The 12,669-nt window shown below is 40.6% G+C and overlaps 1 protein-coding gene and 1 long non-coding RNA gene across 8 annotated transcripts in view; one reads left to right on the forward strand and one right to left on the reverse strand.

Moving 5' to 3' along the window:
* The window catches only part of LAMA2 (laminin subunit alpha 2), a 374,353-nt gene that overhangs the window by 203,663 nt on the left and 158,021 nt on the right, over window positions 1-12,669 (forward strand). For 4 of the 7 annotated variants that reach the window (XM_081856105.1, XM_081856106.1, XM_081856108.1 and 1 more), the window contains exons 15-17: window positions 1,624-1,735; window positions 5,856-5,909; window positions 6,467-6,580. In XM_081856105.1, coding sequence (XP_081712231.1) covers window positions 1,624-1,735; window positions 5,856-5,909; window positions 6,467-6,580 — 280 coding nt within the window. The remainder of the gene's footprint in view (window positions 1-1,623; window positions 1,736-5,855; window positions 5,910-6,466; window positions 6,581-12,669) is intronic. The other 3 variants (XM_081856107.1, XM_081856110.1, XM_081856111.1) reach the window with 1 other exon arrangement.
* Window positions 8,819-12,131, reverse strand: LOC309338813. The gene is made up of 4 exons (XR_014155057.1): window positions 12,004-12,131; window positions 10,857-10,920; window positions 9,486-9,676; window positions 8,819-9,015 (listed from the first exon to the last, which is right to left on the reverse strand). It is a non-coding gene; the product is annotated as an uncharacterized lncRNA (long non-coding RNA).

The raw sequence follows: 12,669 nt of genomic DNA on the forward strand, positions 1-12,669 counted from the left end.
CGGTTTCTCATTGTTCCAAATTATATCACATAGCACTGGAAGAGACGATCTGTGGTTCAATAGGCAAATGGGATAATAAGACCACTGGCAAATTTTGTTGTGTTTATAATAGGCTTTAAATTCTTTTGATTTACTCTTTGCCTTTAAGAATCTTACTAGTACTTTGCTAGATTTGTTTCCCCTTACTTTCAATGCAGCTCCACAATGAGATTTCAACATAAAAACAAAATCAGAAAGATGAAAACGATTGATTCCGCACCCCCACCCCACCCCCGGGAAATTCTTATCCGCTGTCACAGAACAGTCCTAATAACCACATAACAAAAGCACAGAAAAGTGCAAAGCGGCCCTAGTGGTAGTCATTGTAAAGTTCCAAAGTAGAACATTACAGATAGAGATGGGGGAACAAATGTGATTCAGTTCACATTTAAAGGTAAACCTACCTAGATTGCACATCCCAAAGCAACGTATTAACCAAAACACAGTCATTCTTTGAAATTTGCACTTTTTCAACTTAGCACTGTAGTTCTCTCTCCCAAGTAATGTAAACAACAGTGAATGAACAATATTGATCAGGACTGTGCAGGGGTCATGGCAAGAATGCCCCACGCCTCCTAGCCGACCAGGGACTTAATGGCCATGGGAGAAATACTCATGGCTTCCCATATGTGTTGCAAGGCTTCAATAGTAAAATCTGGACCTGTGTCATTGCATACCAACATGTAGTATCATATTAGATGGTGCCACAATGGCACATCTCATGAGCAAGACTCCCACTTCGGGCCTCAGACAAGCTCTTTGCAGGCCTGCTATTGATAATTGGTTGATGGGCATGAGAGAAAAATAAGGGCTTCCGGGCAGTAGCTCCACCTTTGCAGAACACTGCTCCTGTTGAGGTATGCCTCACCTCTTTTCGTTATCAACCTTCAAATGAGCTACAAAGACACAGGTGTTTGGAACCACTTATACCTAAAGGACAGTATTGTGCTGCTGCTCTGATGTGTGTTGATACTGCCATTAATATAGCTGGCCTCACTGTCTTTTTCATTGTTATTCCTATTGATATTTTATGGCATTTATGGTTAAATTCAGATTTTGATTATATATCTTGTGTTTTCATCCGGGAGTCACTTTGTGAGGGCTGGGCCCTAAAAGGTAGCTTTTCTAAAAATGTATGAAATTAATAAATCTATGCAGTATGTTAAGAAGTCATACAGATGTTAAGAAGTCATGTATGCTTGGTGAATGCAATTAAGGATTTCAGTGCTTTAAAGTTGGAAAAGAGGATTTCATGGTGACAGTTCCTGAGCTCTGGGTTTTGACAAGCAGCCTGCTTCTGTGTGTGTCTGCGATGGAAGTAAAAATACATAACTTGCAAGCTAAGCACAGTCCCCCAGCTGCTGATCCACTTGTTGTGACAGCTTTCTAATGTGGGCTTGCCACAGTCTAAACATGAATGATATCAAGCAAGAAGAGATAGAGACGGTGAGTAGAAAGACCCATCTCATTTTTAGCAAACAACTCCCCCACCACACTATCTGGTCTGGGAAACATTACAGGACTGATGTTTCTTTCACAGGTAAATAGTAATATTTCTTTCTCTCTCTCATTTTTGCACTCTAGGTTGAGTGATGTCAGCCTGGAAGCAGCTGATCACTTTTCAAGTGGACAAAAATATGCATCTGCTGTGGAGGTTTGCCAGTGTCCTCCAGGATATTCTGGTACCTCCTGTGAAGTGAGTATCTCATTGAACAGATCCAGCTCCACTTCAGAGATATGTCTGAAATGTTCAAACCAATTCATGGAAAGTGAGTGGATAGACAAACAGCAAGTAACATCTCTTTCTGGCAATCCCACAAAACAATCCTATGTGTGCATACTGGAAGCAAGCCTCACTGTGTTAAGTGAATCTCAAGTAAATCTGTGTGGAATTGCAGATCCGCCTTTTATTTTAGTTTGAATTGCACGGGGGGGGGGGGGAATGTCCTTTCTTCCATTCAGCTGTGCTTCATTCTTGTGTTTTTTTAATCACCCCCTAGCCTCATTTTTGCATCCCATGATTGGGGAAGCCCTCTTCTGTTTAAAACTCAGAGCAACCGTGGTGGCCCCGGGCCAAATTATGACAACTGCACAAGTTAGGGATTTATTTATTTTTAATCCTTTCACTCCTGCTGAAAATCTCCCACCCACTTCCCTGCTATTATTTGTCCAAAATCTGCTTCAGTAAGTTACTAAATCATTTTGGAACTTTTCTTACTCTAGTCCCTTACACTTGCAAAAAAAGAAACATTGCTTTTGATACTTTCCTAAGTGACTGTTTAAAACAATAATTTCTGTATCATGTACACATAAGTGAGAATTTTGTTATCAACAGTTTCCCCTTGGCTTGATCGCTTCTTTATCAGCCATTATAGTTACAGAAACTTGACACATTCAATCAAAGTATGTGTCATGCTTGAGTATTACAAAGCAAAATGACATCTTTGTGCTTGATCTGATATTCAACACTTTCCCCACAGTTTGGTGTGATTGCCTTTCCCCCATTCCGCTTTCTCTGGGATGCATGCTTCATTGGTTTCGAGGGTGCAGTTTTGTTGAAGGTTATAAATGTAACATTCCCATATTTTCAGCACTTTCACCAAAATGCTATCAGCATATTCTCAAAGTAAGTGCACATATGCTTAACTAACTCATAGAGGCATTGCTCACGGTGGAATGCAAAATCCTTCACAACCATGCCTCTAAGGAAGCACTTTAAAACACAAAGATGTTCGGTTTCACAAGACTATAAACAATAGGCCATTTATACAGGCACTCTAGGCATTGACTTGTCAGCTCTCTTTTCCTTGAATGTGTGCCATGATTTTATATATTTCATTTAGGACTTAGAGCCTTGATTCATAGTAAACGTTTTCACTTGTTCCTCCTATTAGAAATAATAATATAGAAAGAAAAGAAGAGGCAGCTCATAAAGGCTGACAAGGAATTTGTGGGTTTTGTAGTTGTTCAGAACCTTGTTTCACCAGAAATGACAGTGAGGGGAAAGAAATTAATCTGTACACCATGGGCAAGGATGACCCTCTTGTATGTTCTGCTTTGAAAAACAAACAAACAGCAACACTATTGCCTGTCCCAAGGGCATTATTTTTATGTGCTTCCCATTATAGGACAAACAACAAGATCATTGAAAAGCATTCCCTAGTCATACGAAACCTGACAGCTTTTGAAATGCAGATGTACAAATGCCATGGAGAGATGACAGAATGAAACAATATGTTCTCTTAATTTCTGTTGTTCTCTCACATCCTGTTCTACCTTTGATCTGAGGAGAAGCATATCCTGGCTTCTTGTCCACAGCCAAGCAATTTGGCTCACTATTGAAATATCTACTGCTTACCTTGGCTGTCTTCTGAAGCTCTGACTCATGCATTGAGAAGTTTCCACCTTGACCTTCATCAGCTTCTGTCCTTCTTTGTAATTAAAGTTTATCCTGCCCTGTATTGAAAACCTTAGATAAATGCTCCCCCTGTAGAGTCTCTAACTGGAATCAAATACAAATTACTAAATATAAACAAAAATGGAAGCCACATACAGATTGTCTAATGCACTGAAGTCGATGCAAAGCACTGCACATAGTAGTGCCAAATTTGAATGGGACTTCACAAGGTTCAACATGCAGCTGATTGTTGGGTTTTCAGAAAGCCCTTTCAAAGCGCAATCTTATTGAAAAATAATGGATGGAATTCTGTGCCATGCAATGGTGATCATCCTGTCATCACAAGCATTGCAGCTTCCCTCTTCCCCTCCCTGACTGTTCTGGAGGTTCTCCTGACTGCATCCTGAGCCAATTTCAGGAGGCCTTTGTGGGAGGAGAAGGGACAAACCCCTGTCACACCAGTGGCATTGCACAAGACTTGTGCAATGGATGAATCCCACCCATAGGGACATAAACTGGAATTTTTTGTTCCCTTTTATACCAGCTTCCAGCAAAGAATCTTGGGGTTTTTTGTGAGGCTATTGAAAATCATCTGTTAAAATTCCCAAATATCTGCCAAACAAGAAAAGCCACTCCCATTCCCATGATTCCCTGGGGCTTGACAGTTAAGCAAGCTTTAATTCTATTCTGTTGAGATGCTGCTTGACTGATCTTCTAAATTCCAATGTGCCATACTTGATCCTGCTCACTATTTCGAGGTGAGGAGATATGGGATTTTATGTTAGTGTTTCATACTTCATAACATACAATTCATTGTAAGGCTGGGACTTTTCTACCAAACAAATAATTTTTACATTTGGTCTTCAGAACTACTCTGTGCCCTTTATAGAATGCCAGTGAAGAAATAATGATTTATTGAATTCATTTCTTGCATGCATTTCTTAAGAGCATCCTGCTTGCAATTTGAACTGGGCAAGATAATAAGGTGTTGCTTCCTTGCCTGACCTTCAATGGCAACATGTCTTTTGATTAAGAGGAGAAGCTTGCAGATACTGAAGAATCTTTGAATTGTTCAAGGGAGGACAGAAGTTCAAAAGAAAGGGAATAAATAAACAAATTCTTTAAAATACTTTTGACTGCTTTCTTTCATGCTGCCATGGAAGTTCCCTTGTCAAAAGAAAACATAACTAGTCATACCGTGCTTGTTGTTGAGCAAATATTTACCGTATTTTTCCCCCATAGGACGCACCGGCCCATAGGACGCACCTAGTTTTTGGGGGGAGGAAAGTATATATCAAAAAGTATATTCTGAGATGACCCATTCTGAGATGACAGCTATCACTACATGTATAAAGAATTAACTTCTTGTATGAGGACCCACATACATATGGAGAGATATAACATTTCTGGAAATATTGAAGCCAAGTGGCAAGGATGAGGAACAATTTTGAAATTTATGCAAATATATGCAATTCTTACTTTCTTATCAAGCCTAAACTTATTTTATGGCTCTAACAACATTAAGAGTATCATTTATTTCTTAGACTGTGAAATGTACTATTTGACATATTTGCGACATTTGAAACTATAAATGCCTTAGTTTGTATGCCGGATTTAACCAATGTGGTCCACTTCCTATTGTGGGTCCTGGTTAGAGCTCATTTCTCACCCAGTCAGTGTTTTTTTCTGAGGCTTTGGCACCCACACTAGTTACTTTCCATTTTTTTGCCCCATCTGCTTTTCATCCTCTGAGTAGGCAGGGCAATTTCCCAGCCAGTAGTATAGAATATGCCATAGTAATATGAGCAGTTCTAGCTGGTGGCACAGAAGGTGCTGTGTTGCACACCTGCCATCCATCTCTGCTGCTTACTGAGAGGGAGAGAGAACAGAGCAAAGCATCAGGATGTAGATTATGAGGGCACACTGGTGGAGCCAATCCCCTCTGTCCCTTACTGCTTTGCGGGAAGAAGTGAAAAGATTGACCATAAAGGGGGTGGGTGGCAGACCAACAGAGAACAGAAACAGGGTGCTTGTTTCTGGTATCACCAAACTGGGGAAAGGCTTTCTCTATTGCTCCAATGGTATGGGAAAAATTTAAGCAAGAGGCATGTAGCATTTGCATGTGGTTGTAATGTGTATGCACACTCCCAGCAATGTGGAGGCAGCTCCCATGTCACTAGGCCTGTGATGCATGCTTTCTTTTCTACCTTGACTTCTGCTTCTCATTAATCTTTGACCAATATAACTCATGTGGTATTTCAGCTATGATTTGCAGTGTCAATAAAAGATCCTGTCTTTTCTCACTTGTCTCCTTTCCCCACTTTCTTTCAGTAACTTGTCTTCTAACTATTTTCATTCTGTAAATCTTGGTATGTGAAGCTGTCTTACTTTCCACTCTTCATTTCTCTTACCTTTTCAGAAGAAAGAGCAAGCTAATGCCTCCTTTAGTCTTATACCTGCCTATTCGGTTAAGGTCAGTTTTTCACAGACATCATGTCAGGAACATAGGTTTTCGAGAGGTGTTTTAGCACTTGGGTCTTTATTGCTTATCATGGTGGTTTTCAAACACTGGGACACCTTGAGGGGCATAGAACTCCTGGAAAGGGGTGCCAAGTTACAGAGAGCCTTCCCACCTGCCCCAACAAGACAAATATGGGCAAGTTGAATGTCCTCCAGTGAAAGGTCATCATTGAAGCTTTGTATGATTTTGTAATTGCCCCATTATTTTTGCTCAGTAACATGTGTTATGTCCCTGTCTCCCAGTAATTGTGTTTCCCTGGAAATTTTTTGTGGGAAGGGGGTTGGAGAGATACTGTTTTATTCCTTTTTCTAATACTACAGTTGGATTGGGCCACCACACAGACCTTTGCACACAGCAACAGCCTGAGTGCAACATTCTCTGCTATAGAACAAGTCAGTGCTGGGTTTGGAGGAGGCAGAATGACATATTAAGCTCCTTTATTTTTGTCAAATGTGCTCCTGCACTACTTCATTTTTAAAAATACATTCTCAATGTTTCATCTCCTGCAGTCTTGTCAGCCAAGGCACAGGCGAGTGAATGGCACCATCATTGGCGGAATCTGCAGGCCGTGCACATGTTTTGGTCACGCTGAGTCCTGCGATGATATCACCGGAGAATGCCTGGTAAGTGCTGACTGACAGCGCTGAGATCAGCTCAGTATACCAACGCAATTGAATTAACTACCTTAGGGACTATGAGTACTTAAGGAAAGGAGCAGTGATTTGACAGGAGAGATCTTTATATTGAACTGCTTCTGAAGTTAAACAATCTCTTGGTAACATGATAAAGTAGCTACTGAAAATAAGGGCAAACCAAAAAGGTTCTTTACATTACCTGGATAGCAACAGGTCCTGCAGAAAGCAGTGAAGAGAATATCGCAACAAACTTTGCAATGCAAAATGATCTACCCCTAGTAACATCTGTTGTGGGTTTACTTTACACACAGAATAGTAGTAACTGAATAGTAAGTTTCATTATTGTGTGACATGCCGTAATGTTGGTCAAGGGGGAGAAGTGTAAATATTGCAAAAATTATGAAGAAATAGTGTGATTTGGGGAGGGCGCATGTTTTGAATGAGATGGAAAGGTGCTTTTCCCTGATGGAATGCATATATTTGGGATAGCTGCCTACTAATTCAGCAATTTTAGTGTATTTATTACCCAGAATAATCATGCCCAGTGTGCCACTGTTTCTAGCCTGCTCAGTAGCTATTTTGAATGGGTGAATTACGCTGAATAGACTGTTCTGATTAACTCAAGGGCATTTTAGTTTTATATTGTCTGACATGGCATGAAGCTTGAAACAACATTTCTCATTTCATTAGTCTTGCAGAAATGCAATTTGAGCCACTGCCAATTTAGTAGGATATCATACTCCAGATTCCCTGCAGAATTCAAACCAACTCTGCATTGTGTATATTTTTAAGTGTTCCTCCCTTCTTTTTGATTTTCCCAAGGAAAAGCTTCAGGGAAAAATCTAAATGAAAATCCAGGGTTTTTACAATGCAATTTGGCATTTTAAATTATCACTGGCCTTTCTGTTTTCCTCCGTACAAGGTGTTTAATTGCTCTCCAATTCTGAACAAGATAGCTTAAATTGGTGGATTTTTCAAATTGCTTTTTCATGAATAAATGCCCAAAATGGCTCTCGCATTAATCCCATGCTCAGTCTTAAGACGTACTTAGAAAAGAAAACATGCCATGATAACTTTATTTTGAAATACTTCACGTAAATCTAGTGGGGGAAGGAAATCACCTGACAGAAATTGATCTGTTTTCCTCACCAGCCTTCAGAGAACCTATTTCATTGCTTTTTCATGATTTCAGTCTTCTAATGCTAATGTCTAATGAAATTAGTTAAGGTTTACAGCAAAACCAGCTGGTGGTGTGGAACTGTGTGCTTCAGGCAGCAAATCAACAATTCCATTTCTGTAATAGTACATGAGTGAAAAGAATTCTAGAGCCATTTGCTGAACTTGCTCGATATCAGGGATGGGAAACTAACCTGGCTCCTTTCAGGCAACTTTGACAGGCAAGCAGGGCTGCCCACTTGGCAAGCACCTGAGGTCACATGGCGTCAGGTGATTCAGAATGTAACCTGAAACTACAAAGAAAAAATCAAAACACACTGTTAAGCATGCACCTGATACTTCGCTTGCAGTCCCAGTTTGAATTTGGTACTACAGGGCAACAGAAAACAGTGCCCAATTGAAAAAGCACCGTGCTTCAGTTTTGCCTGCCCAATTCCTGACATCATATTATGCCAGATGCTGGTTAGAGGTAGACATGCTTAGAGCAATGTCAGGGCACAAGGTCTAATTGCACCCAGAGGCCTGGGATTCCCCTCCTCTGTTCTTCTTGTTAAAATAAACTAACAGCCCTACTAGAAAAATTAACCAATAAACTGAAACTGACACGGGGACAAATAGAAGAAGACACCTTCACCCTGGTATGGCTCCCCTTTATCACATACACAGCCCAACAAGACAATGACAAAAACCCACCAGCAGCATACAAATCAGTATGGCTAACCTGATCCAAAACACCCACCCACCCCACTCACACATGAAAACAAAGACCACCACAGCCAACCACAAATGAATAATCACACCCTAGGCCAACCCCAACCTCTCTCACCACCAAAGGAACACAAGCGAACAGCAAAGAACCTGCACAAGCAACGCTGACACCAAACCCCACATATAGTAAGTGAAATAGAAACATTGCCACCTGACCCCACTCTCACCCATCTCTCCCCCCTCCACCTCTTTCTCCCTTTTCTTCCTAATGTCTCAACAAATGAAAATGATTTGTAAAAATGTTACATGGGGGAAAAAACACAAGAGAGAAACATTACATACTTTTGTAAATCAACAAAATCTTTAATAAAAAATAAAATAAAATAAAAATAAACTAACAGCCATTCATTCTCCCTTGTTGTTGTCCTAGGGGTTTGAGGTGAAAGCAGTCACACTTCCTTGCGCTTCCACCAACAGAGTGACTTAGTGCAAGTTCACACATTGGCCTCAACCCAGAGAAAGTTCCTCATGACTAAGTCCTGTTGAGAGAAATGTGACTTGAGTTAGTTGTGTCTCAGTGGGGTTTACAATGCAATCCCATGCATGTCTTTTCAGATCTGAGTCCCACTGAATTCACTGGGGCTTATACATGGATTTAGGAATTGCAGGCTTAGTCATTTCTGAGTCATAACTGGATTAGAGCTTATATGCTCTTTTTAGGGGTTCGCTTATTTTTTATTCCTACATCTAAAAACGATATGCAATAAACACATGGTTAGAAATGCTGATATCCTGTATGATCGCAAACCGGTGTTTACTGCCAAGTGATGTGAGAGGAAACTCTTCAAGAAGCAGGCAGAAATGTTTAGAAGAATTTAATCTTGGAGAAAGTTGCAGCCCTAGTACTGGTTATCTGTAATGTTATCTGGCAGATATACATTACTGAGAAGTCGAGGGCAAAAATACATCCCTGGAAACAATAACATGTAGCATCTCCTAATCTCTCTACCTTTATCCTGTCCTGTCTCTGCTCTTCACTGCAGCAGCTAAGCTTGTCCTATATCATCCTGTAGAGACAAAGTGCACAGAAACAAATTCTTCAAAATCTGTTTGGGGATTTTGCCTTGACTGTAAGTGAAGTAGGATTGGTTGATACCCAAGCAGGCTGTTAAATGCTGCAATTCAATTTGGATCACAAGCCTTTTGAAGTGAGAGAGAAAGGGGGGGGAAGAGAGAGAGAGAGAGAGAGAGAGAGAGAGAGAGAGAGAGAGAGAAGTTTGAGTGCTGAAAGGAGAGGCATGTTTCACATCAAAGGGTTTCCTTCCCCCCTATTGAGATGTACTGAGCCTTTTGGCCTTCTCATTACTATTCATGGTATGTTTTTTTTGCCCCCAGTAATACAACAGACAATTTAGGCAGCTAATTTACGAATATGTTACTTCTTTTGACTCTTCCTTAGCTTTGAAATTTACTTGAAAAGAAGTTGAAATGTGTTTCTTTGACTTATAATAAGAGCTCAGCTCAATGGCTTTATCCTATGTCTGAGTGTGGAGGGGGGGAAATCGCTTACACACCCCTGGAATGCGGTGCCTATTACATTCACATGGCTACTGTGATGTTACACAGATGATAAATAGCTCAAGTTGTAAACAAAGAGAAGTTCTATTTTGTTATGTTGCAGACACACTGTTTGTGTGTCCATAGGTTTGTATCCAAAGGTAAAGGTAAAAGTACCCCTGACCATTAGGTCCAGTCGCGGACGACTCTGAGGTTGCGCGCTCATCTCATTCTATAGGCCGAGGGAGCCAGCGTCTGCAGACAGCTTCCGGTCATGTGGCCAGCATGACTAAGCCGCTTCTGGTGAACCAGAGCAGTGCACGGAAACGCCGTTTACCTTTCTGCCAGAGCAGTACCTATTTATCTACTTGCACTTTGATGTGCTTTTCAAACTGCTAAGTGGGCAAGAGCTGCGACCGAACAACGGGAACTCACCCTGTCATGGGGATTCAAACTGTCGACCTTCTGATTGGCAAGCCCTAGGCTTTGTGGTTTAGACCACAGCGCCACCCGCCTCCTTGTATCCAAAGTTAGTCATACTCAGATCAGATCGATTGAAATTAATGACCATGAGTAACTTAAACCCATTAATTTCAGTGGGCCTACTCTGAGTATAACTTAATTGGATTTAATCCATGGGGTTGAGATTCACAAAACCTTGCTAAAATATTTAGTGGTTTTAATCTTGTTATGCAGCAGAGATGAAGTGGAAGGCACTCCTGTAGTTTTTAGAGAGTTCAAAATAATCACACCACAATAGTGATGTCCAGTTCAGATGTCATGCTTTCTAATTGCCACACTATGGTTTACCAGCTGATGGTACCTGGCAGAATGGTGTACTCCTCTTCTTTCCTGCCAGCCTTGTGTGCTCCTTCTCACTCCCTTTCCTAGTTAGAGATAATGTTAGTTCACTCATTGTGACATTTAAATAAAAGTAACCATAGTTACAGTTATGGATATGTGACATCTTCCCCTCTACAGTATTTCCACAGAGGTTTCTGTTTTGCCTTCCCACCCTCTTTTATCTTTGGGAAGTGCAGAGTATTTCAGATACCCTTGGTTTGCTCAACAATGTCAATTCCTTTGGGCTTCTTTGTTGTTGTTTTACTTAAAATAGTTGCACTAATGGATGCACCTGTTGTAGCAATAGTTGGCACATGTTTGTTGTGCTACTTTTGGGTGTGCATCTGAATACTCTTCAGATTATAGCACGGGCAGTCATTTGCAGTTGGATGTGTATTTTGATCAACATCCGGTATCTTCATATAACTTGCACAAGAGTCTGTGCATCTAGCCACTGTTTGTTATTCTCCCTACAGCTCTCTCCCCAGACAGTAAGTCAGATAGAATCATATGTAACGAAGATATGGGATAAAAAATCTTCATAGGAAATTAAACTACTGGATTGTTGTCACACCCCCTAATTTCTGGTAAAGCTTAGTTACTGTGGACTAGGAAAGTGTATGTGGAGGGGGTTGCATTGGCAGAGAAGGAAGGACAAAATTATGAACTCAACACTAAAGAGTGGTTCATTGATCAGCCCTCATGACATCTGAACTGGGCCGGAAACTTCAGAAGCAATCACATTCATGTTCCCTTATATAAGAAAACACTTAAAGAATTGTTGTGAAAGGAAAAGAGAGGAGCTTGAGGAGAACCATGGCCCCGCACAACATGGTTTCTATATTCTAATATTACTAGAATAATGTGACTGGATATACTTGCCAGTGTAACTTGTTAGTATGAAGCATGTGTGCACCAGCAATATTGTGAAATGCAGCTTTCCAGTATTTGAATTTTAATTTAGAGGATTATCATGGTGCAAGCTTTTAACAGAAGGCATCCACACATGTCTCTTCTCACATAAATCCCTGCTAAGAGGCTTTTTTAGGTTTGTAAGTAATGATGTGTGAAGTGGCTAATAGACATTTCATGTTTGACCACTCCTGTAACAGATATCAAAATCCTACCTGTCTTCACTTTGCATATTTGATTTATGGAAAGCCAGATTCTTTGGAAGCACTTGGCTGATTATTACACAGTGGGCTGGTTCTCCTATAACACTAAGCCATGGTTTAGTACTACAGGGATGAGCCTTGGTGAAGCATCAGGCTTGCATACTCCCCTCACCTCCCACCGCCCCAATCTTTGTCCTACATGGCGGGCAGAAGGAGTTCAGCTCCAGACTTGGCTTAGTATTATTTGTGAACCAAGATTCCTGTCTTAGTACAAACAATAGTTAGTTAAACAACTCAGCTTCATAGCTCACAGTTTGAAGTTCTCCTCCTGGCTGTGTGGCAGGCGAAGAGGCATTTAGTATTATGTGCAAACTAGCCCAATGGCTGTGTTGGGGCATCATGATAAGCTTTAGTTTATTGTTATGGAGATGAGCTTAGGTCCTCCAACATGACCAGCCAGAGGGAGGAGATCAGATCAGAAGCTTTCACCTGTTTTCATTAATAACAGTTTAGCATTATGTTTGGACCCTAAACTGTGGTTAATCTTAACTATGGCTTATTGAAGCAAGGTGCTTCACAAATTCCTACTACTGCTACATTATTATTACTACTACTATTATTAGTATTACTATTAGTATTTTAGTAATCATTTTCTAAACCACCATCTCAAAGCAATTT

Source organism: Podarcis erhardii, assembly GCF_964252035.2.
Source record: "Podarcis erhardii genome assembly, chromosome: 3".
In the NCBI taxonomy this organism is placed as follows: Eukaryota; Metazoa; Chordata; class Lepidosauria; order Squamata; family Lacertidae; genus Podarcis; species Podarcis erhardii.